The sequence below is a fragment of the Diabrotica virgifera genome, chromosome 6 (genome assembly GCF_917563875.1).
Source record: "Diabrotica virgifera virgifera chromosome 6, PGI_DIABVI_V3a".
Classification (NCBI taxonomy): Eukaryota; Metazoa; Arthropoda; class Insecta; order Coleoptera; family Chrysomelidae; genus Diabrotica; species Diabrotica virgifera.
The window spans coordinates 162,701,104-162,726,561 of record NC_065448.1 but is presented as its reverse complement, the minus strand read 5'-3'; the positions used below and the strand labels follow the sequence as shown (position 1 = coordinate 162,726,561).

General features: G+C 33.1%; 1 protein-coding gene across 1 annotated transcript in view; it reads left to right on the top strand.

Moving 5' to 3' along the window:
• Positions 1 to 25,458, top strand: part of LOC114328374 (mediator of RNA polymerase II transcription subunit 16) — a 164,307-nt gene that overhangs the window by 114,972 nt on the left and 23,877 nt on the right. Inside the window, exon 11 of the mRNA XM_050653349.1 lies at positions 5,557 to 5,704. Within this exon, the coding sequence (XP_050509306.1) occupies positions 5,557 to 5,704 (148 nt within the window). The remainder of the gene's footprint in view (positions 1 to 5,556; positions 5,705 to 25,458) is intronic.

Here is a 25,458-nt window from a genome sequence, read left to right as displayed (position 1 = left end):
TTTTGCGTAGTGACGTACAGTTGAGTCCGCGGGTCTTTACCCGTGCGTCATTAATACCTGGCGAGATAAAACACATACTTTTTATCTAGCATCATTCTCTTCCATGCATGAAACTCATGACAAACCAGCTGCCGTTTGTTATTAAGTAACAACACATGTTATTTTTATGAACCATCTAGACTCAGTGCATTGAAAAGAGATAGGTACAAAAAAAGACGATTCGGTATGTTTTCATATTTTAAGCACAATTTGTTTGACGTTTCTGATTTGTTTAATTTTGTGGCTGTCAGTCAGTTGAACTTTTTGCGGTTTTTGTCGAATTTTTGCGTTTTGAAGTTTCTTTATATTACACAAACAGTTGTTTTCACAACTAATTTTATATTGGACTTTGAAATTTTAAGGTAAATAATTATATTTAGGCAATTAATATTTAAAACATACAAAGCTAACGTCATTCACACAGTAAAGAAAAATGACTGTGTTTAGATTTCCGTCAAAGTGAATAAAATAACAAAAATAAAATATGTTATTGGATTTTTTATAAATTGTTTATTTATTTATTAATCAATAATAATAAAAGAATTTATTAATCTACTTCAAATGTAGCTGTAATTCTGCGCAAAAAATTTGAAGCAAAACTTACATTTGACATTCTATATATTTGATAACGTCAAATTTTATAATAAAACCCGTAATCGGAACAGTAGCCACTTTCTGTTAGTTGTTGTTGCGTGAAATAGATTTCCGACTTATTTCGTATGCTTTAAGTGATGACGCACGGGTAAAGACTCGCGGACTCAACTTTAATTGACGATTTTTTTTAAATAAAAACCAAGATCACTGGACACCTCATTTGAAAAGTTTCCTAATCGGCTTTACAAAGATGTATTATTCGAATATTTATTTCTACAGGGTTGACCAAAATTATGTACTTAGTTTTGGTAAAATGGAATTACAATAAATACTACTGCTAATTTTACTATTATAGAATTGTTATCAATAAATTTCTTAATGACAATGCTACATTCTAATCTGAAACTAATTATTGTAGTATCAGTTAAGTATTCAAAATTATTTTCACAAAAATATTTAAATCAGTATTGCCCTTGACTGGTCGTTATTGTCAATGATCTATGAATCTGTCAGTTATTAGACGCCAAATTTTTACTGCTCTAGTTTGTTGCCGACATTTACAATTAGCAAAATTGAAAAAATTCGAGAAACGGGCCATGTTTAAGATCTCCCCAGAGGTGGTAGAAAATCAATATCGGAAGCTTAGAAACTGGATGTTATACTGGCGTTTCAAGAAATTTACCATATCAGTACGAGGCAGGTCGCACTAGATATTAATGGCCATCAATCAACTGTTGTTAGAGTCCTAAAAAAGGAGAAGTGGCATCCGTACAAAGTACATCTGGTCCCGGAGCTGTTATAAGATGACTTAATAGAAGAGTCCAATAGTGCGAAACTATTATGGAACGATGTAACAGAGAGTAGTTTCGTAGAAAAGGTAGTTTTTTCAGAAGAAGCAGCTTTTATAGACATATCGCTACTGGTGAAAATCCATGTTGGATGGAAGAATGTACGACACAATATTCTTAGAAGGTGAACGTTTGAGCCGTCATTATAAATAATCATATTAAAGGGACATACAAGGTGTTACTAAATAAGTATGAAAAACTTTAAGGGGTAAAAATATTAGGTACGTGAAAAAATAATGACAGTTTGCTCCATAAACGTATGTCAGCAAATGCTTTGTTTCCAAGATACGGGGTGTTGAAATTTTTTTTCTAACTGCGAATTTTTTTATGTAAAAAAATAAAACATCTTCGCTCGTATTTTTCATTTCGTAATACATTATCAAAAACTCTCCAATATAATAATGCCAAACTAGAACAATAACAGAAAATATTTCTAAAAAGATTTTAACTATGTGCAAGGCTACAACAAATGTTCAAAATTACCTCCTTTAAAGGTGACAGAGTATTTTTATATTCACCATTGGCGAGCGTGCGGGTAATGGCTCGAATTTTTTAAAGAAAAAAATAGTACGCCACTGAGATATGTCAAATTTAAAATAATTTTTGAATTCCTCGTTCAATTTACGACAAAAAATCGTTTTTGCCTTTTTTTCATATGAGGCGCCATTTTTATGCAAAAAAAATAAAATATCTTAACGTTAACAAAGTATTTGAAATAAGTTTCTATGGCATATGGAATCTACATCGAATAATTTGTAAGCGTTTTATGATGCTTATGTTTTATGAAGCGTAGATGTTTTATTTCTTTGTATAAAAACGGCGCTGCATATGAAAAAAAGACAAGCATGATTTTTTGTCGTAAATTGAACGAGGAATTCAAAAATGATTTTTGATTTGACGTTTCTCAGTGGCGTACTATTTTTTCTTTAAAAAATTCAGATCATTACCTGTACGGGCGCCAATGGTGAATATAAAATTATTCTGTCACCTTTAAAGGAGGTAATTTTGAACATTTGTTGTAGCTTTGCACCTAGTTAAAATCTTTTTAGTAATATTTTCTGTTATTGTTCTACTTTGGTATTATTATATTGGAGAGGTCTTGATAATGTATTAAGAAATAAAAAATACGCTCGAAGATTTTTTATTTTTTCACATAAAAACGGTGCACCATAGGAAAAAAAATGCAGGAAAGGTTATTTTTCATAAATTAAACGTGGAATACAAAAATAATTTTTAATTTGAAATATCTCAGTGGCGTACCATTTTTTTTCTTTAAAAAAATTCAGAGCATCACCCGTGGTGCGCCAATGATGAATATAAAATTGTTATTTGTTTGCCAAAAAATGCGCAATAACTACCTCTTGAAACTCACCAAATGTAATTTTCATATCTCAACCGGTCTTAGAGCAATAAGAAAATTGGCAGTTTGAAATAAAAATTTATACACCCTGTATCTCGGAAACAAAGCATTTGCGGACCTACGTTTATAGAGCAAACTGCCATTATTTTTTCATGTAGAATTATTCCTTAAAATGTTTCATACTTATTTACTAACACCCTGTATTTTTTTGTGAAAAACTGTTCCTCGTTATCTGTGATTTCTTTAGGAATATTTAATAATATAATATTTAATAATTTAGGTAATACTGTACGTGCACCCTGGGTAAACTAAAGAACTAGCACAAGAGGCGCCAGACAATCTTTCCAAAGATCTCCTGGCAGAATTATATCGCAGTCAATGAATGGACTTTCCAAGGAACAAATTACAAAAGAAATTGGACCCAATGTAAGAGTTTGCCAATTAAATAATAGAAGGTATAAGTAGAGCAAAACGTCAAATTCCATAAGACTATTAAAGGATAACGTTGTTGATCTGGTCGCAATGCAAGAAACACACAGAAAACAAATTTCAACTAAATTTTCGTTTATAAAAATGAATTATTATTTATAATGTACTGTTATCTTTATTTATATACAAAAACTGTGATATAGCCATACGCTAAATAAATAAATTAGGAATATCTAATGCCACAGCTGAATCTGCTATTTCCAAATGGAGATTATTTGTATTTTCAACAGGATTGTTCCCCCACATAGGGCGTTGAGATACGAAATTACTTAAATAACGCTTTCTCAAGTAGGTCGATAGGTAGAATAGGTAGAATCTATCGAATAGCCACCAAGATCTCCAGATTTGACTTCATTACCTAACCCTTTTATGGGGATTTTTTAAGAGCAAAGTGTATCAAAGTCAACCGAATAATGAGAGAAGGAGCGCATCAGAACGGAAATTGCACAAATAAATCCTGAAGTCGTCGAAAACGTTAGGAATGAATTTACTGCCCATCATTCTCTTTTCCTTATCGCTATGCGGGGTCGGCTTCCCTAATTGCATTTCTCCACACAATTCTATCTTGGGTCATATCAATGTTAATCCCCTTTACCAACATGTCCTGCCTTATCGTCTCCCCCCAGGTCTTCTTTGGTCTTCCTCTCCTACTCTTTCCAGGAATCTGCACTTTAGCTATTCTTCGTATGGGGTGATTAACGTCTTGACCTTGAACATGACCAAACCATCTTAACCTATTCTCTCTCATTTTGGCGTCAATTGGTGCCACACCTAGACTTCCCCTAATATACTCATTTCTAATTTTATCCTTCTTTGTCACTCCACTCATCCATCTAAGCATTCTCATTTCCGCCACATGCATTCGTTGTTCCTCTGTCTTTTTCACTGTCCAACATTCAGTTCCGTACATCATAGCCGGTTTTATTGCTGTTTTATAGAATTTTCCCTTCAGCTTCGTTGGAATTTTTCTGTCACACAACACACCACTCGCTTCTTTCCACATTACTCTGTAATACCGATCCTAGGTACTTAAAACTATTGCTTTTCACAATCATTTCACCATCCAAAGATACCATTTTATTTGTAGTAACTCCATCTTTAAATGAACATTCCAAATACTATGTTTTTCTCCTACTAAGTTTTAAACCTTTTTTCTCCAGAGCTTGTCTCCACTGTTCCAGTTTTTGTTTTAAGTCTCTTTCACTATTTCCTATTAACACTACATCATCAACATACATTAGGCACCATGGAATGCTACCCTGTAGTTTCGCTGTTATCTGGTCCAAAATTAATGAAAATAAATAAGGACTAAGCACCGAGCCTTGGTGCAATCCTACTTTCACCTGAAATTTATCAGTCTCTCCCACACCTGTCCTAACACTAGTCGTTACTTCCTCATACATATCTCTCACAATCTTTACATATTCGCCAGGGACTCCTTTCTTATTGAGTGCCCACCACAGAATCTCTCGAGGAACTCTATCATATGCTTTCTCAAGATCAATGAATACCATATGAGCGTTGGTCTGTGTATTCCTGTATTTTTCATTAGTTGCCTTACAATGAAAATTGCATCTGTTGTTGATCTGCCCTGCATAAAGCCAAATTGATTATCGGATATTTCGGTTTCTTCACGTGTCCGTCTATCAATTACTCTCTCCCATATTTTCATGGTGTGGCTAAGTAGTTTTATAGCCCTGTAGTTTGTACATTGTTGTATGTTTCCCTTGTTTTTGTAGACAAGTACATACTAGTATACTGCTTCTCCATTCGTCTGACATTTGTCCAACTTCCATAATTCTATTAAATATACCTGCTAGCCAACTTATTCCTGTCTCTCCCAATGCTCTCCATACTTCCCCAGGAATATCATCTGGTCCGATTGCTTTTCCTTTCTTTATTTTTTGAAGTGCTGGAGCCACTTCCTCGTTTGTTATTCTGGTAACCCATTGCTGTTACTGTCTCCGTTAACTCCACAGGCTGTCTGTCAAATTCTTCATTTAATAAACTGTCAAAATACTTTCTCCATCTCTTTTTGATATCCTTTTCGTGAGGGCTCGTACAAGGTCGCCAATTTCAATATTTCTTATAATTTTATTGTAGATTACTAAACATTTATTATAAGTTAATTGCAATAATCCAACTGTTTTGGTTAACCTTGTAGAACTAAATATTCAAATAACTGACGAATTGAAATAACATTTGACTTTGACGAATTTTTTTTAGGTATTAATCAGGATATGGGGATTATTACGACCAGCTTGTCTTCCTGTTTTCATCAAAAGTGATACGAATCTTGACGTGTTAGCCCTAGTATTTCGGCTGTTGAGTAGATTGGTCCAAAATGTTAATGAACCAGACGAATCGTTGATTGGTAAGTATACCTTGGTCATTTGTTGTTGTTTAGTTTTTTACTATAAGTCAAGAAAAATAAACCGTAAAAATTGGAACATTAAAAGTGTAATAATATACTATTATCGTATGGCTTTAGACCAACGAACTGTCAATACTGATGGAGTGGGCAAGAATCGAATTTAATGCGGCCAGGATGAGAGAGTATAAGTCAGGGAAGGATAGATAAGATAAGATAATCGCCATCTTTCGTAAACAAAAAAATTGATAGTGGTAGTCAGGGGCCAGATTGGGGTATTTTCCCACAATTTTGGAGTAATTTGAAAGCGTCTAAGGGAATTTTTCTAAGCCGAAATGGTTGGGGGATTTTTGGAGGGGGGGGGGAATTATGGAAGATTTTAAGGGGTCATGGTAAATTAAATTTGCGAATATACATACAGTTGAGTACCTGAATCTTTACCCGTGCGTCATCATTTAAAGCATACGAAATAAGTCGATGATAAGTCGGAAATTGAAATTTACTAAACGCAACAGCAAGTCACTTACTGTCACTTGATTTGGCATTTAGTAAATTTCAATTTCCGACTTATCATCGACTTATTTTGTATGCTTTAAATGATGACGCACGGGTAAAGATTCAGGGACTCAACTGTAGAACTGTATAAATATTATTCTTCTTCTTCTTATGCAATCCACTAATGGATGTTCGCGATCACGTTTGACCATTTTTCTCTATCCCTTGCAGTATGTATTAGGTCTCCTATGTTTTTTAGACCTGTCCATTGTTTGACATTACGGAGCCATGACATTTTCTTCCTGCCCACTCCCCTTCTTCCTTCGATCTTTCCTTCAATTAAGGTTTGCAGAAACTGATATCTTTCATTTCTAATTATGTGTCCCAGGTATGCCGTTTTTCTCTGTTTAATTGTGCACATCAGTTGTCGTTCTGTACCAATTCTTCTCAGGATTTCTTCATTTGTTATTCTTGCGGTCCAGGGAACTTTAAGGATTCGTCGATAGATCCACATCTCAAATGCCTCTAGCTTATTCATTGTGTTTATTTTTAAAGTCCATCCTTCCATGCCATATAGGAGCACCGACCATATATAGCATTTTGTGAATCTTAATCTTAGGTTTAGGTCAAAGTCAGAGTTCGTAAAGACGTTTCTGAATTTCATGAATGCACTTCTGGCTCTTTCTATCCGACATTTAATTTCCATATCCGACATCCAGTCTTCACATAGCCAGGTTCCCAGGTACTTAAACTTTCTTACGCGCTCTACATCTTGGTTGTTATATGCTAGTCTTGCATTTTGATGTTGACATAATTGACGGCTGATTATAAGGAACTTTGTCTTTTTTATGTTGATGCTAAGTCCCATGTTCTCGCTATGCTCTCCAATTTTATTAAGAAGGTTTTGGAGGTCTTCTATATTGTCTGCTATTAAGACCGAATCATCCGCATATCGTATATTATTGACCCAGGTACCATTCACTTTGATGCCGCTTTCGCATTCCTCAAGAGCTTCCTGGAAGATACTTTCTGAATATAGATTGAACAGTAGTGGGGAGAGAATGCATCCCTGTCTTACACCTCTGAGAATTTTTTGAGCTTGCGTTGTTTCATTGTCCACCTTGACGACAGCTGTTTGATTCCAGTAAAGAGCCTCTATGCAACGAATGTCTTTTTGATCTATGTCGAGTTGTTTCATTATATGTACGAGTTTATGATGTTGTACTCGATCGAAGGCTTTTTCATAATCTATAAAGCACATCATTACATCTTTCCTTTGATCGTAGCAGTTCTGAGCTAGCACTTGGGTTGCAACTAGTGCTTCCCTGGTACCCAGGCCTTTTCGAAATCCAAATTGTGAGCAACCAATAACCTTATCGAATTTTGTGGAGATTCTGTGGTGAAGAACTTTGAGGAATATTTTTAAAGAATGGCTCATCAGACTTATCAGTCGGTGCTCTTGACACTTTGTTGCGTTGTTCTTTTTTGGCAAAGGGATAAAGGTAGATACAAGCCATTGGACAGGGAATTTTCCTTTTTTATAGATTTGGTTGAAAAATCTTTGGAGTATCGTAATTCCCTCTTCATCTAACAATCTGAGTAACTCAACAGGAATTTTATCAGGTCCAACTGCTTTCCCGTCTTTCGAGGTATTTATTGCTCTAGTAATTTCTTCAATTGTGATCTCGGGACCAGATAGGTTGTTAGTATCTATCACTTGTTCCTGAACGGCTTCTATCTCAGGCCTCTCGTCTGCAAAGAGATTTTTGATGTATTTTTCCCATATGAGTTTCCTCTCTCTATCATCTTGTGCCATTTTTCCTTGTTCATTTTCTAAGTTAGAAAATTTCTTTTTTCTGTATATTCCAGCTACCTCCTTTAGTTTCTTATGTAGGTTGTGGTCATCATGTAGTTTTTGTAACTGTTCCATTTCCTCACACTGTTTCTTTAGCCACTTATTTTTTGCCGTTCTTATCTCTCTTCTTATGCGTTGTTGTTGTTCTCGATATTTGTCTCGGTTCCCTTGGTTTTTATGTTTTCTTCTTTCTTCGAACATTGCCAGGATTTCGTCAGTCATCCAACTTTTCTTTTGTAGTTTTTGTTTATAACCTAATTCTTTTTTAACTGTATCCGTCATTGTTTCCTCTATGGCTCTCCATGTGTTATCCAAATTAACTTCTCTTTCTAGTTCTACTTTTGTATTCTTTGTTAGTTCTTTGTTTAATTTCATACTTAATTCTCTTCTGGTATTCTCATCTTTAAGTTTAGCATAGTCTGTTGTTGGTTCTGGTTTAGGTCTCCTCATATTAGTGATTTTTATTTTTATTTCTGCTAAGAGAAGGACATGGTCTGATGGAACATCGGCGCCAGGGTATGTACAAGTTCTAGTTATTGATGATCCAAATCTTTTAAATAAATGATCCAAATAAATATTATACTCCCATATAATCGAAGACAATAGGACCTATGAATTATTTCCAAGGCCCTCTGTTGACAAGTAGTATAATTTTGGTTTACTGTTCTCTACATTTGCCTACTAATTTATTAAATTGCGGCAAAAATTTAAATTTTGGGATTTGAGCTTCAATTTGAGGTAATTTCAGTTTCTAAGTGGGGGATTTATAAAATCACATCTGGCAACTCTGGTGGTAGTTGTAGCAAATTTTCCCTGGCATTCTCTGTCTGTCTCTAGGACCTCTCTCTTGTATGTTGGCCGCAATCTCGCTTCACTGTTTGAATGGGACGGGGCCATTCCATCAGTATTGACAGTTCGTTGCTTTAGACACATAATGTTTAAATGTAAATTATGTGACCGTTTACATTAAGTATGCAGAAATGACATAAAAAGTTTAGTAATGTGGGCAAAAAGAAGAGTTAGACAAAGTTGTACATTCTTAATAACATCCGATATGCCGACAATACAGTATTAGTTACCAGAAACTAACAACAATTATAAAATCTGCTGAAAAAGGTAGTGAGAGGGGCTGCAAACCATAAAATTAATGCAAAGAAGACAAAAACAATGGTCAAAACAATGATTACGAAAAATAATACTCCAAAAATTCATACATACATACATAATCGATGTTCCTCTTATACCGGAAGGTGTCGAGGTGTCATCTTTACTAGTTATTCTCTACAAACTTACGCCACTTGTTTCTGTCCCTAGCTAACTATTTGGCTTCCTGCCACGATTTCCTCTATTTTTCAATATTTCCATCACACTGGTATTCCAGGTTTTCCTTGGTCGGCCTCTCCTGTTTTCCCTATCGGCCTCGCTTCCTATTTTAACTTGTCTATTTTCATTCATTCTAAATAAGTGTCCAGTCCATTTTAATTTCTTTTCATGAGGTTTTTAGTTTTAATTTTCTTCTATCCTCGTTACGTCTTTTTTATCAGTTCTCCTAGCTCCCACGACTTTTTTTAAGTACCTCATTTCCGCGGCTTGCAATATCTTTTCTTGTTTGTCGTTCAATACCCAATTCTCTGCTCCACATGTAGTGATAGATACGAATAACAAAGTTATTCAAATTGGTTATAAGCCAAAAATGACGCTATTTTAGTAAAATGTTTTGTGAGTGATAAAAATGACTTTTTAATGATTTTTTTAAACGCGTTGAAAATATGACTATTCTTCTTTCATGTTGTTTTCACAGAATTGCTGTATCATTATTATTTTCTGAACAATAACATTGCGAAAAAAAAGCTCTTTGGGATAAAGAAATTGAATAAAATTTAAACTAATTGACGCATCGTCTTTAAATTTTTTGTGCATTGTATGGACTTTTTGACTCAACTTTTTATGCAATATGAAAGTCCTAAATTCATTTTCGCAAAAGTTATAGCAAATTTTATATTTTCGAAATTTCAGATTTATTTTGCAATATCCGAAGCAACAAATAATCGGACCAAAATTCAAAAAACGCTATTTTAAACCTTAGCTCATCTACTAAAAGAAAAATATTATAAATAAGACATTTAATTACCCTATTCTTACCTGTAGCGATTTTAACGAAAAAACTCTCATTGTTGACCCTTATTTGTTAATAACTAAATTTCTCGTCCAAACTGTGACGGGCATTTTTGTATTTATAATGTATTAGGTATATAGTACCCAAAAAACCCATTTGCAACCTGGCTGCTCACGTGTCCCGAACATGGTATATTTTTGCCTTATTTCCCTGGTCTAAATTGACAAGAAGCTATAACAGATGTTATGCTGTCAAATTGTGGTTTCATGCATTTTAAAATCAAGAATAACTTTAGAAAAAAGCACATAAATATTTTCTACAAAATTTCAATCAATATATTTTTTAAAATTCGATGTATTCACAAAAGTTTATTTGTCCAAGTACATATTATTTTTGTCTTTCAGTGTATCCCATTGCCCTATTTTTAAAAACTATGTTATAAATAAAGGTAAAATAACAAATTCGGTTAAATATTGACCAGCTGATAGCAATAGCTGATAAGAATACATATTCGCAGCCTTACGAAAAAATAAAAATAAAATCTCGGTCGCCGTTATCGCCGTAGGAAACGTGATAAACCGCTGTTCCATCCTGTCACCGTTACACCAAATCCATTCTACTAGTCCACCAGTAACTTTCATAAAGTACTTTTAAAATGACGGTCAAGAAAAAAGTCGTCAAAAAACACACTTATACGAAGAAAAATGGCTATTTACCGCACAAAAATCGATCGCATCCATTATATTTCGTATGGCTGCCGTTAAGAGTAAGCATATTTTTTATATTCTTCTGGATAGTGCTTGTTCCAGTTTTGTATATCATCCTGATGGCCCACGTTCCTGGATTTGCAGCAGTTACCCTCTACTTCTTTGTGGGAATGTTTGTTGTGTTTTTAATAGCCCTGTCAATTTTTGTGTGCCAGTGGAGATGCAAGAACAGCAGGCAAAGCGACATTTACTACATAGAATATCAAGCATCTGAAATTCCACCTCAAGAAATGGTGGAACTTAAGAAGAAGCCGATAGTGTTTGAAATAGAAAAAGAAAAGATAGAAATTAAAAAAGAAACACCGAAGAAAACAGAAATTAGAAAAGAAACACCGAAGAAAACAGAAATCGAAAAAGAAGATGTTAATAATGGGGTTCATCGTGAATTTAAAGAAAAAACTGTCATTTTCCGAGAGGAGACCAAAGTCATACAACGTCCTGTTACGCTGGCAATAGAAAAAGAAAAAGAACCAGCGAGACCTTCGTCTCAAAATTTGAGTTCACCTTTGAGTCCCAGAGAGTTGTTCTTTTTAGATATGTACGAATATGCCAATGTCGCGATGAGAAACGCTACCGACAATTTTCTCCAGAAGGAAAAGTTACTCTATAATCCCAGTGGACCTGTTCAAAGAGAATATTCGGATACCTCAAGTGATATCGCGGAAAGTCAACACGAAGAATCAATCAATCGTACTCAGCAGCCTATAGTTGAGCAGTCTCCTGCAAGAGTACCATACCTCCTACATGAAACATCTCCCGTCAGTGAGTTGGCTCCTCTTCACTCGAGATTGTCGGAAATAATTAAAGATCGAGCTGAGATTGAAGAACCAAATATTGTTCCTATTATCAAAAGAACCAAGTCGAAGAGACTGAAGGAATTAGAAGACTCTCCGGCTGAGGTAGAATTTCCACAATATGGTATCAAAGTATCGTCACCCGTCTGCGAGTCAGCTCCTGTTCGCTCAAGACCATTGAAAACAATTCCAGATCATCCTGAGATTGAAGAACTACCTATTGTTCCTATTATCAAAAAAACCAAGCCAAAAAAACCGAAGGACAGGGAGTACTTCATAGCCAATGTTGCTCCACAAGAAAACTGGACGACTGAGGCTTATTTATTTGTTCAAGATGAAGAAAAACAACGAAAACCGTATACTATTGTTGTCGATATGAACGAAAGTGACTAAATTGCTATAGTGAAGTGTTAATAGTTTATGTTTCGCTTGTTTTAAAGCCAAATGTTTAGAAAATAAAGACATGTCGCTACATTTTGGTTAGTTCAATGTAAATTTATTCATTTCCTTTAATCGAAGGAGTTATTTGTGTCTTTAAAACTTTTTAACTGTAAGTAAACTATTTTAATTTTTTAGTATCAAAAAATACACTGCTATGGTATATGTCGAATAGTACAAAAAAATTAAAATTTTCCACCATGATGCCTACTTTTCATTCTTACCAGTTCCATTCCATTGTCTTCAAATTATTTGACGCTCATTGATTTTTGTACTTCTTTCATTCATGTCTTTATCTCTTCTTTCTTCCTGTAAGTACCTATTCAAGAACTCATTTTGGAAGTCTATGATTTTCAATTCGTTGTAAATGCTTGAATCAAATATTTCTCTCTGGTACTTCTAAATCCTTAATGTAGTGACGTCATGTCTCGATTGCTCAGATCGTGCATTTTTATCGTTCTCTATCTTGAACTGTTAGGGAAACTTTGTGTAGACAATGGCATTAACTGGTCTGACTTATTCATCCAGTGTGTGGGTCATCTTCCTCGCGGTTGTTTGCCATTAATCTAACAGTGTTTCGCGGTACTGTCTCCATTCTGCATCGACCTTATTGGAATCTGTGATTGTTTCTCATTTATTCATTATAATTTGTGTTTGTGATTTGAATTCTCTAGCCACATACTTAACGTTGTTATAAAAGTTGGGTTTATTGCTGTTTGCAACTAAGTTCTTATTTTTCTTAGACTCATATATTATTTTTGAGATCATTGGTTGGCTTTGAGAGATGTAGTTGCAGAAATCTTCGCCAACCTCCATATTAGGGACGGCACCTAAATAAGAAGAAGGTTTTCTGTAGACTTTATAGGGCAGTGAATTAGGGTATTTGGCTCCGAATTCCGTCCTACTACATCGATTTACTTTCTATTTTCACAGTAAGTAGGGAATAGCTCAAGAAACAAAGTCTACCCTATGCGGATGTGCGCTTTTTGGGGGTGGTTCCCACCCCTTCTCGGGGGTGGAAAATCTTTTGGTTAAAATAGCCACGAAAGTGGCTAGAGAGCTTTCTATAAGCAAAAACTGTTTTATAATTTTTTCTTGAGAACTCAATACTTTTTGAGTTATTTGTGGTTGAAAATTGGGCATTTTCATTGAAACATAACACCTTTTCGAACGGTTTTTTGCGAATACCTTAAAAACTATGCATCTACGTAAAAAAAACTGTATATAACATTTTTGTAACTTATAAAAAAAAACAAAGAGACTCGTTCCTTCATAAATCTTTTAGTTATAATAAAATAAGAGATATTATGGTAGGTGAAAAAAGTATGTTTTTTGGTGCATGCTCAAATTGGGGTTTTCAACTTGAAATAATAGAGAAACGGTCGATTTTAGGTGTATAATGCTACCAATTCCTTTTTTAGTGCTTGAAAAGACCTTTAAAATGAGCAATGTTAAATGTTGGTTATATTCAAACTAAGCGAGATCTGCTGCAAAAAAAAATTGATGACTAATGTGTTTTAAGAAGAACTGAGAAGTATATTTAACCCCTCATCCATCAGAATTTAAATGCATTGTTTTCCTTTTAGAATATTTTTTATTATACTAGCGCATTTTAAAATTTTCTTAAAAATCTTCCTTTTTCTCCATGTAACCCGAAAATGATACGAGATACGAAATAAAGATACCACACAAAAATGTAGGGTTTTTTAGATAAACAATTTGTTTTTATTTTTCATTACTGTATCTTTTATAATTTTCAAGTTACATGGAGAAAAAGGAAGATTTTTAAGAAAATTTAAAAATGCGCTCTGTAATTTGAGCTTTATTTTTTTCAAAAACGATTCATTTTGAACATAGAAATAACACTATAATAAAAGGTATTGTACAAGGAAAACGATACATTTAAATTCTGGTGGATGGGGGTTACATTATACTTCTCATTTTTTCTGAAAATACATTAGTCATTAATTTTTTTTGCAGAATATCTCGCTTAGTTTAAACGTAATTGACCTTTTAGATTGAAAGGTCTTTTCAAGCACTACAAAAGGATTATACACCTAAAATAGACCGTTTCTCTATTATTTCAAGTTGAATACACATTTGAGCATGCACCAAAAAAACATACTCTTTTTACCTACCATATCTCTTTTTTTATTATAACTAGAATATTTATGAAGGAACGACTCTCTTTGTTTTTTATAGTCTACAAAAATGTTATACAGTTTTTTTAGTTAGATGCATAGTTTTTAAGGTATTCGCAAAAAACCGTTCGAAAAGGTGTTATGTTTCAATGAAAATAGCCAATTTTCAACCACGAATAACTCAAAAAGTATTTTGAGTTTACAAAAAAAATATAGAACAGTTTTTGCTTAGAACTAGGTTCTCTAGCCAATTCCGTGGTTAGTTTAACCAAAAAATTTTCCACCCCCGAGAAGGGGTGGGAACCACCCCCAAGATAAAAGCGCACATCGACATAGGGTAGACTTTGAATTAGGAGATAAGTAGAGGCTGTTCCCAAAATTTCATTAAAATCCATGCAGTAAGATAGAATTCGGAGGTAATATCCTATTCTTACTCCCATTGACTGGCGTATTAGTTCTTCATCTTATTGCGCCGTATCCTTTCGAAGGTTGGCGATCCAAATGGCAATTGTTGCTTTCGAAACTGCTGTACCAAAAATTTCTGCGGATGAGCGGACAAACCATATTCTCATGTCTTTCAGCCACGAGTTCTGGATTCTTCTTACTGATCTTGTGTCCTGAAGTTTACCTTCCAATAGTATTTGAAGTAATTCATATCTTTCCTTTCTCAACACAGGGCCCAAGTATTGTATTTTTCTGTCTTTGATTATTCTTAGTAAGTCTTTTTGTTTGTTCATGCGCCAAAGTACCTTATTGTTAGAAACTTTTTATGTCCATGGAAGATTTTAGGTGCATATATATTCTCATTTGTAATTAACACATTCAGAAATGGTGGTGAGTTTTGTTTTCCTTTTCCATTGTGAATTTGATTGAATTTGATTTGAATGTTTTTCTACAACTCTTCCATGAATGAGTATATCCAATAATAAAGAGCCCATTGTTAATCCAATGTGTTGTTTATAAAAATCATGTAATTATCATTACAATCAATTGTGGTTTAATCCCATATAAAATAATATTTAACTTTAACGGACACGAAAATACATTCATATTGTACGAGCCTCTTTCCATATCAGTTGGCCCAATGTAGATTTAAAAGAAAATCCAATTTTATAGAACAAAAACAAAAGTCCAGCATACCTAAACTTTGAAAGTTTTAATTCATCGATAATTTTTTGATTTCCAGAATACAAAATATGTTTTAAATTAATAAGAACGATTAATGAAACATAATAATGACAAATTAAAAAAACGCAAAAAATATCTAATTTTAACTAAACAAATGTGGAAGTTTACAGCTAAGTGACATCTCTTTTATTTTTAATTGGATTCAAAATTCTTTGTGGCATAGTTTTTATAAAGTTCTGACAACACTCTGGTGTAAATGGATCCCATCTTTTTTGCAAGTTTTGCTTCAATTCTTTGACGGATCTAGCAGGAAGTTTCCTCAATGTTTTTTTTTATTTCGCGTAAAAAAAGAGGCGCAAAAGTTTTTCTCGGGACAAGTCGGGAGTGTTAGAAACATATTCCAGAAGTAGTATACCGTGGTCACCAATCCAGTTTAAACTCTTTTTTGAGGTATGGCAACCTACGTCATCTCGTTGGAAGACAAAATCTTTCGCTAATTTAAACTTATTGAAACGACTTTGTTCCACGATCGGTAAGAAATTATTTAAAAGCTTCAAATAATATTTGCCCGTATTTAAGATTCCATCGATAAAATGCAATTTTTCCAAACTATTCGATGACATGCTGCCCCAGACCATGATAAACGTAGGAAATTTGACTTTTCTTTTAAAACATTAAGCTGAAAAGCTTTACTTTTGCTGCGTATAACTCGGCTCCTACTGTATCCAACTCGACTCCATCACAAACTTCAAATCTGAATTCATCACTCCATTATATTGTATCCCTTAGTGAATTTGTCCAACCTCAATGCTCTTTTGACCATTTTAACTTATTTTTCTTGTGTTGTAATGTTAAGACTGGATTTTCGTTAGTCTGAGATAAAATTAAAATTTTCACAAAGAATTCGTATTGATTTTTTTAACTTTATCAATCACTTTGTAAGTAGAAAATCTTAATTTGTGGACCTCTCAGTGACATGTCGATCTAGAAACATGTGTTCCAACCAGTTTGCTCCAAAAACTACTTAATTCTAGATAAGTTGCACGTCGGTCGGTATTTCATTATAATGCTTCTTTTTCTATCTGCGTCGCTTATTTTACTTTTTCCTACATTTATAGGTTTTGTGATGACAAAACCTGAGGTTTTGTATCTCCTAACTATATTTCTTGCACTATACTGTGACAATTGAAACATATTTGCGATTTTCGAATTGATTTTCGAGAATTAAAAAATCTATTGATGATTGAACAAATGTTCTCATCCATAACTTTACCTTCACTCACTCCCATCGATGACTTTATCCCCACAAACGGCAATAAGCTTTATAATATCACAAAATCTATTTGACATTAATTGACAATTGTTTTGATATCATTTTCCATAGCCTAACTCTAATTTTAAGATAATTATGAGAAAATCAATGTATGTTGATGTAATTGAATCAAAAGCCACGATTTAGCGTTTTTGTTTATTATTGTTTGAAATAAATAAAATAACCATAAGGGTAATGTTTTCAATAAATATTAGTAAAAAATGCAATAATAATTAATATGGGACCTTATAAAAATATGTTGATTATCACTTGTTTATGGTAATCGTCATAAACTGCAAATTCCAAAGGTGGGCCCACTGAAATGGGAAGGGGCTCGTATAGGAAGATCGTTTTTTGGTATTCCTAATTTTACTGAATTTTATATATCGTAAAATCTTTTTTTTTGCTATTTCGAAGGTGTTTAAATTTTCGTTGAGGAATCTTTTTGTATACTTATTGGATTTCTAATTTCTACAGCTGGCGCCGTATCTCGCATCCTAATTTCCAGCGTCTATAGAAGCAATCTTCTAGGCCAGTCGGGTTAGACGAATAACAGGCCTAACCTTGCGTTAGGAGCTGCCCCAAATTTTATTTTTTTAATCTTTAGGGGGGTCAATAGTAGTGTAAATTTAAAATCTCGACTGAATTCCGCCATTGCGTTAGCCACCATCTTAATTTTAAACTGGAACCGTTTTTGCTCAATATCTCCGCCATTTTCAACTTTTCGACAAAAAGTATAACAACCAAAATTGTTGAAAATGTAATTTTCTATCATTTCTGTTTGTACAGTTTTTCGTGCCATCGATATTTTCCGAGTTATAGCGGAAAATAGTGACAGTTATATATAAATAGAGCATAATTATTGAATTATCTCGTTTATTGTTAGTTTTACGACAAAAATGTTCCCATGCAAAAATGGAGAAAATTGAATTCTACACAATTTTAGTTTCTTTCATTTTTTTCCTAATGTTAATATTTAAGGTAGTATGTATGCGATAATGGCGCGAGCGTAAGACCTGATTGATTTTGTAGAAATTGTTTTTGTTCAATATCTACGCCATTTTCAACTTAAATTGTTCCAAATATGATTTCCTACAATTTCTTTTTAACAATTTTTTTTCATGCGGTTGATATTTTCCGAGTTAAGTGGGAAAATAGTAAAAAGTGGTGGGAGGAGCATAAATACTGAATTGAATCTTTTTTCCGAGCTGCCCCAAAGTTTATAATTCTATCCTTTAGGGGAGATCAATAGTAGTGTAAATTTAAAATCTCGACTGAATTCCGCCGTTGCATTAGCCGCCATATTGATTTTAAAGGAGAACCGTTGTTGCTTAATATTTCCGCCATTTTCAACTTTTCGACAAAAACGGTAGGAACTAAAATTGTTGGAAACGCAATTTCCTACAATTTTTTTCCACAATTTTTTTATGCGATTAATATTCTCTGAGTTAAGGAGGAAAATAATGGAAGCGGAGGGGAAGCATAATTATTGAATTGTCTCATTTATTATTAACTTTACGACATAATTTTACATAAACAAAAATAAAGAGAATTATATTTTATACAATTTTTGAAACTTCCAATGAAATACCAACCAAACTAAGTACATAAAAGACATAAATAATAACTTATATGCATTAAGTTCACTTAATTTTATTAACTAGCGGGTTTTATTGGTTGAATTTGTCTGTCGATAATTAAGTTTCATGTCAGCTAACATATTTTAATATTTCAACAATTTTTTTAAAATTTTGGACCCCGTTGGGGGGGATATTCCCATTCCCCCCTCCTAGACACGCCACTGGTTCTCTCGAAAAATTGTAGTAAATCGTAATTGCAACAATTTCAGACCTTACACTTTTTGTCGAAAAGTTGAAAATGGGGAAGATATTGAACAAAAACAATTGCTTTAAAATCAATCGGATCTTACGCTCGCGCCTTTACCGCATACGTACTACCTTAAATATTGATTTGATCAAAAAAAAATGAAAGAGATCAAAATTGTACAAAATTTAATTCTCTTCATTGTTGTGTAGGTTAAAATTTGTTGTAAAAGTAATAATAAACGAGATAATTCAATAAATCAATAATTAAGCTTTAACTGTCACTGTTTTTCCCATAACTCGGAAAATATGGACCGCAAGAAAAAAATTATAATAAACGAAATTATACAAAATCGCATTTTCAACAATTTCAGTTTATATATTTTTTGTAGAAAAGTTGCAAATGGCGGAGATATTGAGCAAAAACGGTTCTCATTTAAAATCAAGATGGCGGCTAACGCAACGGTCAAATTCAGTCGAGATTTTAAATTTATACTACTATTGACCCCCCCCCCTAAAGATTAGAAAAATAAAATTTGGGGCAGCTCCTAATGCAAGGTCAAATGGTATCCCGACTGGGCTATTCAGTTTTTAAATATGTGGCGGTCAGTGCATTTGCGACATCGTCTCTCCAGGATCGTCTTGGTTTACCCCTTCTCTTTTAGTGGACAGAGTTCATTTTTCTTTTGGGCGATCTTTTTTGGCGGTTTATATTCAAGCCTTCCCTATAGATGTCCATACCAGTTGAGTCTTTTGGCTTTAATGCTGTCTATTATGTCTAAATCAATTTCCATTTCTCTTCGAATATCTTCGTTCCTCGTCCTATCAAGATCGTCTCTTAATTTTTTATTTGTTTCTTTGATTTATTTCCCAAAGTTCGGCGCCGTGAAACTCAATATTTTCTATTATTGTTTTATAAATTATTTTTTTGATTTTCTTTTGTTATTTTAACATTCCAAAATAGTCTGCGTAACTGTCTAGTTACTAATCTTGTTTGGCCAATCCTGGAATGCATGTCTTCCTTACTTTTGATATTTACCGTTATATTTTTGTAAAGTATAAAGCACAAAATATACAGGGTGTAACAAACATACGGGTCATAAATTAAAGTACATATTCTAGGACTAAAAATAGTTCAAATGAACCTAACTTACCTTAGTACAAATATGCACATAAAAAAGTTACAGCCTTTTGAAGTTACAAAATGAAAATCAATTTTTTCGAATATATCGAAAACTATTAGAGATTTTTTATTGAAACTGGACATATGGCATTCTTATAGCAGGAACATCTTAAAGAAAAATTATAGTGAACTTTGTGCACCCCCTAAAAATTTTATGGAGTTTTGTTCTCTTAAATCCCCCCAAACTTTTGTGTACGTGTTAATTAAATTATTATCGTGGTACCATTAGTTAAATTCAATATTTTCAAACTTTTTTGCCCTTAGTATTTTTTCGATAAGGCAGTTTTTATCGAGATGCGGCTTCTTTTTAATATGTTTACATAAAAAAAATTATGGGGTTTTGTGCCTTTAAACCCCCCAAATGTTTGTGTACGTTCCAAATAAACTATTACTGCGGAACCATTAGTTAAACACAGTGTTTTTAAAACTTTTTTGTCTCTTTGTATTTTTTCGATAAGGCACATTTTATCGAGATGTGGTTTCTGTTTTAATAAGGTTCAAAATATACCTAAAAATGTAAATCATAAATAAATTTTCATATTATTACTAAGTCTCCATAATCGTACTTAACCATAATATACAAATATGTGGTGGATTTGACAAATATTCAAAATATCTCGATAAAAACTGACTTTTCGAAAAACTACTAAGAGTCAAAAAAGTTTTTAAAATAATGTGTTTAACTAATGGTACTACAATAATAATTAAATTGGAACGTACACAAAAGTTTGGGGGGGTTTAAAGGAACAAAACCCCCATAACATTTTTAAGGGGTGTCCAAATTTCACTTTAATTTTTTCTTGAGATACTTCTGCCATAAGAATGCCACATATCCATTTTCAATAAAAAATCTCTAATAGTTTTCGATATATTGGAAAAAATCGATTTTTATTTTGTAACTTCAAAGGGCTGTAACTTTTTTATGTGCACATTTGTACTAAGGTAAGTTAGGGTCAGTCGAACTATTTTTGGTCCCGGAATATGTGATTAAATTTACGACCCGTATTTTTGTTACACCCTGTATAAAAGCAGTACAACACTGCTTTTATATATTTTGCGTATATTCCTTGTTTTTCCATTGTTACTCAGAGCATTGAAATTCGTACACTGTCGTGTGCCTCCTTCAGATCTTCTTCTTTGAGTGCCGTCTCCTACTCGAAGGTTGGACATCATCATCACTATCTTTACTATATCTACCGCTGCCCTGAAGAGTTCTATAGAACTACATTTAAACCAGTCCCTTAAATTCTTCAACCATGACACTCTCCTTCTTCCTATAATCCTTCCACCTCCTATATTTCCCTGTATTATCAGTCTTCGCATTTCATGTCACTGTCCCCTTATTATGTCTCCCAGATATTGTAACTTTCTTATTTTTATTGTGTTTATTATGTCGTATTCTTTGCCCATTTCTCGCTACTTTTTAATACTTCCGTGTTCGTTTTCTTCTGTGTCCATGCTATTCTAAGCATCCTTCTGTAATACCTACCACATTTCAAATGACTGTACCTTATTTATGTGTTCGTACTTCAATGTATAGCTTTCAAGTTCATATAGCAGTATCGAGAACACCTAGCATCTCAAAGAGATGCATAACGAGAACGTAGCATCTTCAGGTCTATAAAGACTATTTAAGTTAAACGGATATAAGCTGTTTTCTCAATAGCCTGCATCTAAAGCTCTCTAGAGAGGATCTGCCTGCACGAAAGCCATTTTGTTCTTCTATGTTTGACAACTGTTTTCAATTTCATTTTTTATTATTTTCCCATGTCTTGAGAGTCAATTTATGTCAATCAGATGTCATGAGTCTTGAGAGTGAATTTATGACAGCCCCTTATAATTTGAACATTTTTTTCTATCTCCTTTTTGTAGATGTTGTGCTTTTGTTCACTCCGGTGGTATGTCATGTCCTTTATAGAATAAGGTGAACAGATACGCTAGTAATTCCCGTAGTAGGCTGTATTTTAGTAATTCTTTCGGTATACCTTGTGTTCCGCATCTTTTCGATTTTTAAGAATTATTAGCTTATTGCATCTTCGACTTCCTATACTGTTATTTCGTCGCATTCTACTTAATGTGTTGTTTTGATAATGTTTGTAAATTGCAGTCTTGTTTTAGTCAGAAGTTGTGAATAATGTGAGACAAAATATCTTTCTTCTCTTAAATCTGTTATACTCATTTCTTTTCTGTTTATTCTTGTCTAAGTTTTTTACCGTTTTCACTAGATCTTGTTGACTTCTCCACATGTACTTTGATAGGAAGTATTTTTTTCTTTAGTTACTAGATTTTTTACTTCTCTGTCTAATCTTGCTTATGTTCGTCTCTCGTCTGGGCCATTTATTTTTCAGCCATAATGGAGTACGCTTTTTGTTCCTTGGTATCGTGCTGAGTACTTCATAAGTACTTCATAAGCTGCTTCATTGATTGTGATTTTATTTATTATGTTCTGGTAGATATTCTGGGCTGAGGAGTAGATCAAGTTTGTTAATGTAATCAATATTATCTTTAGCTGGATTCGTTTCCAGTGGTTTTGATTGTGCTGATTGGTTGTCATTGAGGTGTAGTGGTCATGGTCAACATTGTAGACTATACTGTAAGATCATTTCGATCATACAGTATAGTGGTCAGACAGACATTATTTTTATCATTTTTATCAAACCACTGATTGATCCTTATAGTGAAATACAAATCTGGCTTGTATTGACCATACTATTTATTTTACTCTGAGCCAGCAATATTTATTAGGTCAGTTTGTCTTTATTTTTAAAAATTAATATGCAATTGAATATTGATATTTTATTTATTGTCAAATGCTTTTGAAAATTACTTTAATAAATAATTTTAAATGTGAATTTGATAAAAATAACGTTTAAAGATTAAAGCAACTGTAGGTAATCGACTTGGAACATGTGGGAGTATCATCAATTAAGTGTTGGTTGATAAACAGAACTAAATTGTTTTCAGGCGCTAAGGTCGAAATTTATACATGATAATTAACACTGCCTTTACCGATATGTATAACACGAATAAACTTTTTTGCACGATTGATCATTTTTGACTGTTTACCGTGACAGATTTTACGTCAGTAGGTGACATTTACTAGCAACTCGACGGTAAGTAATCCAACTCGACGGTAAGTATTCCAACTCGACGGTAAGTACTCCAACTCGACGGTAAGTAATTCACTTACCGTCGAGTTAAAAAATCTCTTAATTTTAATTTATTTTTTGAATGAATAAAGAAAACTAACGAATTATTTATTAATATTGAAACTTATCGTACAATTTGTTAAATTATTAAATGAAATCCCACTTGTTTGGGCTGTGGTTTCACTTCTAACAGAATCTCCTGCAGAATCGCATACATTAGTAGTATTACTAGTATTGCACAATATTTTTTGGATTTTTCGGGAATAATTGCGGAACACCCTTCTTCCCAAGCCCGTTCAATTTCTTCAAATTCACTTTCGCTCATATTTTAATTTATAATAATCAAAATTGTACTTAAAATTGTTGACAACTAAATAAAAACTCAATTCTTTTTTTTTTTTGAAAAATGGCTTTAGCAGAGCCAATTAGCCAGACTTGTTTCTGATTGATTGCAGATTCATAGTCATACATTTCTTATAACATAAGTACATTCTACAATTTTATTTTTATAGATACATTGGTACATTGTGTAGCTTTTTTTATTTTGTTTTTTTTTTATTATTTTACTGTGTTTTTTTTAATATATATTTTAACTTGTGCAAAAAACTTTTTTTACTTCTTTTTTTTTCTATTCTTTTTTATTTTTGTTCCTTTTTTTTCTTTTTTTTTGTTTATTATTTTTTTTGTTATTATTTTATTTTGTGTTTTTTTTAACATTTTTTTTTAATTTTTTCAAACCACATTAACAAATTATGCCTATTTATTACATATTACGTTTACAACTTGTATTTACATAATTTAACATGTTTATAAAAGAGATGAAGAATTTCCATATCATTTGTAAATATTAAAGTATTTAGGTTTATTGGGAAAAAACATTTTAAATCTTTTAATTCCTTATAAAGGTCGTTTATGTTATTTATGTTTAAATGACATTCTAATATGACATGTGTTAGATCTCCGATTTTGCCACAAGTACAATTGGGAGTATCTGCCAAGCCGATTCTATGCATGTAAGATGGCGTAAGAGCATGATTGGCTCTCAACCGATTAATGGTCTTTATAAAATGTCTGTTATATTCTGTGTAAAACCATCTTTTTGAGAATATCCTAGGGTTATATATATATATATATATATACAAGCTGTACGCTCCCGAGGAAGCTGAAGCTGTTTTCACTTGAAGATCCTTTTTGTGGGGGATCATCCCATTCTGACTTTGGTTTTACAATTGCTGGTGTGACTTCGCTGTTTCCACTACCCTTCTCCATTCTTCTCTCTCTCTCTCTGATTTTGCTTACTATATTTCTAATTTCCATACTTCTTAAGTCTTCTTCCACTTGTTGTCTCCATCTGAGTTTAGGCCTGCCTCTGGTTCTTGTACCTGGTGGTATCCATTCGGTTATAACTCTTAACGGATTGTTCTTCTCTCTTCTCATTATGTGTCCATACCATCTAATTCTCTGTGCTTTTGTTGCTCTTACTATGTTCTCTTGACCCATCCATTCTTGTATTTCGTGGTTCATCCATTGCCTTGCATCCTCTTCGTTTTCCCTCTTTGGTCCCAGAATTTTTCTCATAATTTTTCTCTCAAAAACTTTCAGCTGCTCTTCTTCTCTTGCTGTTAATGTGAATGTCTCCAAAGCATATAGCACTATTGGTCTTATGGTCGTTTTGTAGATTTTCATTTTTGTATTTCGGCTTATCTTCTTATCTTTGAAAATTTTTTTATTTCTGTAGAATGCTTTGTTTCCTGCTTGAATTCTTCTTTTCATATCTACACTTTCATTTCTTCTGTTGACTAATACTCCCAAATATTTGAATGTTTCAACCTCTTCGAAGCTGTGTGCGTCTATTGTCATTTCTGTCAGTTGCGTCTTCTTTTTTTACTTACATTCATGTATTTTGTTTTATTTTCATTTATTTCCAGTCCTCTTAGTTTGGATTCGTTTTCTATTTCTTGAAAGGTTTTCTTTAATGCCTTTTTATCTTTTGCTACTATGGTTATATCGTCCGCATATCCAATTATTTGGACTGTATTTTTATTTATAGTTCCTGCGTTTGACAACTTTTTTATTATCTTATCTAATGATAGAATAAATAGTACAGTTGAGAGCGCATCTCCTTGTCTTACTCCATTTTTAATTTTTATTATTTCTGTTCTCTCTCTTCCGGTGTCTATTGTTGCTTGGGAATCTCGCATTGTCATTTCTATCATTCTTATAATTTTATTTGGTATTTTGCTCTCTTGTAAGTCTTGGATCATTTTTCTTCTACTTAGTTTGTCAAAAGCCTGTTTAAAGTCTAGATCCTAGGGTTACAATGAGCAAAATTTGAGCCAGTATTACATTCTCTGTAATGCAATTGCCAGTTATTTTTAAGTTTTTGTCTGCTAAAAGTATCAATATCTGAAGCTGGAATTAAATTTTTGTTTATTTTTTCTCCGATCACATAAGCTGATTTAGCAAAATTGTCAACTATTTCATTGCCTTTTATTCCCGAATGACCCGTAATCCAAGCAATTCTTACATTTACTCCTAATTGTATAATTTCAAACA